This window comes from Populus alba, chromosome 1 (genome assembly GCF_005239225.2).
Source record: "Populus alba chromosome 1, ASM523922v2, whole genome shotgun sequence".
NCBI lineage: Eukaryota > Viridiplantae > Streptophyta > Magnoliopsida > Malpighiales > Salicaceae > Populus > Populus alba.
In genome coordinates, this window is record NC_133284.1 from 37,404,264 (window position 1) to 37,408,724 (window position 4,461).

Here is a 4,461-nt window from a genome sequence, read left to right on the forward strand (position 1 = left end):
CGACTAGTTGAGCTACATCCTTTAAGATTTGTCTATCCTTTTACTATGATTTGGAAAATTCTCTTGGACACTTGAATATTTTTTTCCCTTTATTTTGTTTTTTTTAAAACCAAATTAAAGCCCATTTATTAAGAAATGATGATGTTAAAAGACATGATACAAAAAGCATGAATTTCATAAGAAAAGCTAAATGTGGTCTCGTTACTTATTAATTAATAAATGGTTGATCTCTTTAATTGTTATAAATATATTTTTGATATCAAATTTTATTTCTTTTATTTTTCAATTATTTTTTTTTGTGAGAAAGATGGAAAGAGTTAATGATTTCAGTATAGAGAAAAAAAAAATCATTATTGATTCTAATTCTAACCACAAAATTAATTAATTTTAGTATCAATGAATTTATTTAATGAGAGGAGTTTCACAAAAAGTTATCTTTTCTTCTTCTTGCCTGCGTAGGTAAATCTTTTCAAGGAATGACTTTTAAATTTAGGTTGATTTCAAATCTTTTTTAAGTTTTTTTTTTTTTGCTATTTAAATTCGCAAATAGATTTATCAAGATGTTTATGATATTTTCTATGTGTTTCAGGTCAAAATAAATTTTCTTAGCAAAAAAAACTAAAAGTCTTAATTTTGGAGTGACTCTCAATCACTGGATTCTGCAAATAAAAAACGACATGCCATCTACTTTATTTTATTTTTTTTAAAATAAAAATGATAATATGTCATCCACCACTTGAAATAAATATATATATATATAATTAGGTCCACACATGCAAGCTAGGTTGGAAGTCCCATATGCGTAGGCATTTTTTCGGTTTTTTTTTTTTTTTTTTTTTTTTTTAATTTTATAAAAAATATTTTATTTGAATGTGAAAGGCATCAGCAACATTTATCCTCCACTGAAATTCTCTACAACCAAAAACAAAGTTCTTGAATGAATGGATGGTGCTCTTCCAGCTCCTTCAAGCTTAAAAGTTACATAAACTGCAATTAATGCTGTGGTTCAAACTAAGAACTAGAAAACGCAGACATGACCAAGAAGAAAGCCAGAAAACATGAGACGATGGTGAAATGTTGTGCATCAAAATTTTTAACCAGAGAAAAATAATAGCCCCATGGAAAAGTAGAAGGCGAGTGCAAAAACATCAACCAAGAAGAAGGTAAAGTCATGACAATGACAGCAACTTAAATCGACTAAAGGACCAATGAATTCCACAGGAGGACTCAAAAGTCTTGATAACGTCCAATCAAACTGAAGTTGCAAGGTTTACTTTGTTTTTTGGTCAATGTGGCTGGCTATCAATTAGTCTTACTAGTCTTTTTCCTTCTTTTATTTCTAATTTGAAGGGGAGATGAAATGGTGATTTAACCAGACAAATTATAACCCTTAAACTCCAACACTCTGCTGGTTTTCATGGATTTCTCTTTTCATCTATTAGCGATTTCAACGGTTTTAGCATTAGTTCTGTGGTACACTTTACGCAGTGTGAGAGAGGGTAGGCGCAAAACTGAAAAGGGTTTGCAGCCACCGGAACCATCTGGTGCGTTGCCACTTATAGGCCATCTCCATCTATTAGGGGCACAAAAGACGCTTGCTCGAACATTGGCTGCCATGGCAGATAAATATGGTCCCATCTTCACAATTCGTCTGGGAAAGCACCCTACAGTTGTGGTTAGCAATCTTGAGGCAATTAAGGAGTGCTTCACAATACATGATAGGATTTTATCATCCAGGCCAAGATCAAGTCACGGGGAGCACCTAAGCTACAATTATGCAGCATTTGGTTTCAATAATTCGGGTCCTTTTTGGCGTGAAATGCGTAAGATAGTTACGATTCAACTCCTTTCCAGCCATAGGCTCAAGTCTTTGAGGCATGTTCAGGTCTCAGAGGTGAATACCTTGATCAATGACTTGTACTTGCTCAGTAAGAGCAATAAGCAAGGCTCGACCAAGATAGCCATTAGTGAATGTTTTGAGCGAATGACAATAAATATGATCACAAGAATGATTGCAGGAAAGAGATACTTCAGTAGTACGGAAGCTGAAAATGAAGATGAAGGAAAACGTATTGGAAAACTCATGAAGGAGTTCATGTATATCTCCGGTGTCTTTGTCCCTTCGGATGTAATTCCATTTCTTGGATGGATGAATAGCTTTCTTGGATCCGTGAAAACTATGAAGCGTCTTTCGAGGGAACTTGATTCCCTTATGGAAAGTTGGATCCAAGAACATAAATTGAAGAGGCTCGAGAGTACTGAGAACACTAACAAAATGGAGGACGACGACTTCATAGATGTGATGCTATCCCTACTGGATGATTCCATGTTTGGCTATTCTCGCGAAACAATCATCAAGGCAACAGCAATGGTATGTTCTCTAATATATGCTGGCATTTAGCTTATAGCTACAAGTTACTTCTTTTTTTTTTTTTGCTAGCAAACTCATATAGCATGATTTCTTCGAATTACAGGGCCCTAAGTACATGTAGTTGCTTCGTGCGAAACCATTGAACTGAGTTTGGGTTTAGAGAAACAAACAATTCCTTGTCCCGCTAAAATTATCCTTCAATTGTGATGAAGTAAATTTTACTTGGTTCTGGTATTGGTAAATTCCATTGCGTGTGTCCAGGACCAGGATAGTGTTATTTCTACATGAGCAGGTTAAATCTAGCTGCGAATTGCAACTCTTTTATCTGTCAGAAAAGGCCTGATTCTCACGATGCTTCAATTCTATGGTGCAGACTCTTATCATAGCAGGTGCCGATACCACATCCATCACCCTGACATGGATCTTATCCAATTTGTTGAACAATAGACGGTCATTGCAGCTTGCCCAAGAAGAGCTAGACCTCAAAGTTGGCAGGGAAAGATGGGCAGAGGACTCTGATATTGGGAACTTAGTGTACATCCAAGCCATTATCAAAGAGACATTGCGCTTGTACCCACCAGGTCCTTTAGCAGTCCCACACGAGGCAACAAAAGATTTTTGTGTTGCCGGATATCAGATACCAAAGGGCACTCGTTTGTTTGCAAATCTATGGAAGCTGCATCGGGACCCAAATTTGTGGTCTAATCCTGATGAATACATGCCAGAAAGATTTCTCACTGATCACGCAAATGTAGATGTTTTAGGTCAGCATTTTGAGTTGATTCCATTTGGCTCGGGGAGACGGTCCTGTCCTGGTATCACATTTGCATTGCAAGTGCTCCATTTGACGTTTGCCAGATTGCTTCAGGGTTTTGACATGAAAACACCAACGGGTGAATCAGTGGACATGACTGAAGGCGTAGCTATAACCTTGCCCAAGGCGACTCCTTTGGAAATTCAGATCACCCCACGCCTCTCTCCTGAACTCTATCTACTATGAGTGCTAGCTGGTAAAAGTTAAGACAACAGTGCGTGCTACTTGTTTGCGTATTTATATGTTTATTATTTGGATTGATGTTTGTGTATTTATATGATTTGAAGCTATTTTGGATTCTCGAACGCGCTCTTCATGATCCAGCTAACGCAAAGCTGAGGCAACACAATCTATCTCGTCTCCAGCTATGTTCTGTTGCATGTTTCTTGATGGGGCAATGTCCCTGAATGTTTTATTTATGTATTTATTTGAATGTGATCTCAGTTTTATTAACTTGGATTAAAGAGTTAAATAGACCAAAGAGAAAATGGTCCAGTAAAATTACAGATTTAATTAGACATTAAACATAAAGGACCAACAAAAATAAAAAAACAGGACATGAACAGAAAAAAAAAGCGCATGAATTTGGTATTCTTGGCAGCGAAGAGATCCTTGAACCCAGAAATGTTCTATATGCCAATATGGTTTTTGGTCTGAATCTCTCTAGCTGTGAGAGTTGCCTTCTTTATATATTGAAATTGCAGCTTCCTTACTCGACTAAAAAATCAACCATTAATAATAGTATAACAAGGTAGAGCAAAGCCTATCAATTTTATGTTATATGGACTAAATAAGTAAAATAACAAGCAATCAATTTTGCTAACATCTCCCCTCATTGGTGTTGAGTGATCTAGAAGTATCAATTAATCAATTAGAAACTGATAGCTAGGACCAAAGAGAGCCTTGGTGAAAACAATAATGATTTGGTGTTTAATAAAAATATATGGAACAATAATCTCCTGATGAGCTATGGCTTCACAAATAGAATGACAATCTACATTTTAATATGTTTAGTGCCCTTACGAAAATAGACAAAATTGACATCAATCTAAATAGCACTGATATTATCAGTATGAATGTGAATACGAGTTAGCTGCAGAACATCAAGTTCGCCTAACAACTAATGAAGACATACAATTTTAGAACAATCACACGACATAGCCCGATATTCAAACTCAATGGATGACTTCGAGACAGAAGCTTGCTTCTTACTCTTCCAAGAAATGAAAGCATCACTAAGAAACATACACCAACTCGCAATAGAATGATGAGTGTC

The 4,461-nt window shown here is 36.0% G+C and overlaps 1 protein-coding gene across 1 annotated transcript; it reads left to right on the forward strand.

Annotated features, from left to right (window-relative positions):
• The first annotated feature begins 1,313 nt into the window (after positions 1–1,313).
• LOC118042852 (cytochrome P450 CYP82J17) lies at positions 1,314–3,638 on the forward strand. Its single transcript, XM_035050579.2, has 2 exons — positions 1,314–2,371; positions 2,745–3,638. The coding sequence occupies exons 1-2, from the start codon at positions 1,418–1,420 to the stop codon at positions 3,369–3,371; spliced, it is 1,581 nt and encodes a 526-aa protein (XP_034906470.1). The 5' UTR covers positions 1,314–1,417; the 3' UTR covers positions 3,372–3,638.
• The last annotated feature ends 823 nt before the right edge of the window (positions 3,639–4,461 follow it).

What these genes read in the sequence shown, in the direction of transcription:
- LOC118042852 (XM_035050579.2), top strand. Translation starts at nt 1,418, where the DNA reads ATGGATTTCTCTTTTCATCTATTAGCGATTTCAACGGTTTTAGCATTA. An exon ending in TCATCAAGGCAACAGCAATG is followed by an intron (nt 2,372 to 2,744) that starts GTATGTTCTCTA and finishes TCTATGGTGCAG; the next exon opens with ACTCTTATCATAGCAGGTGC.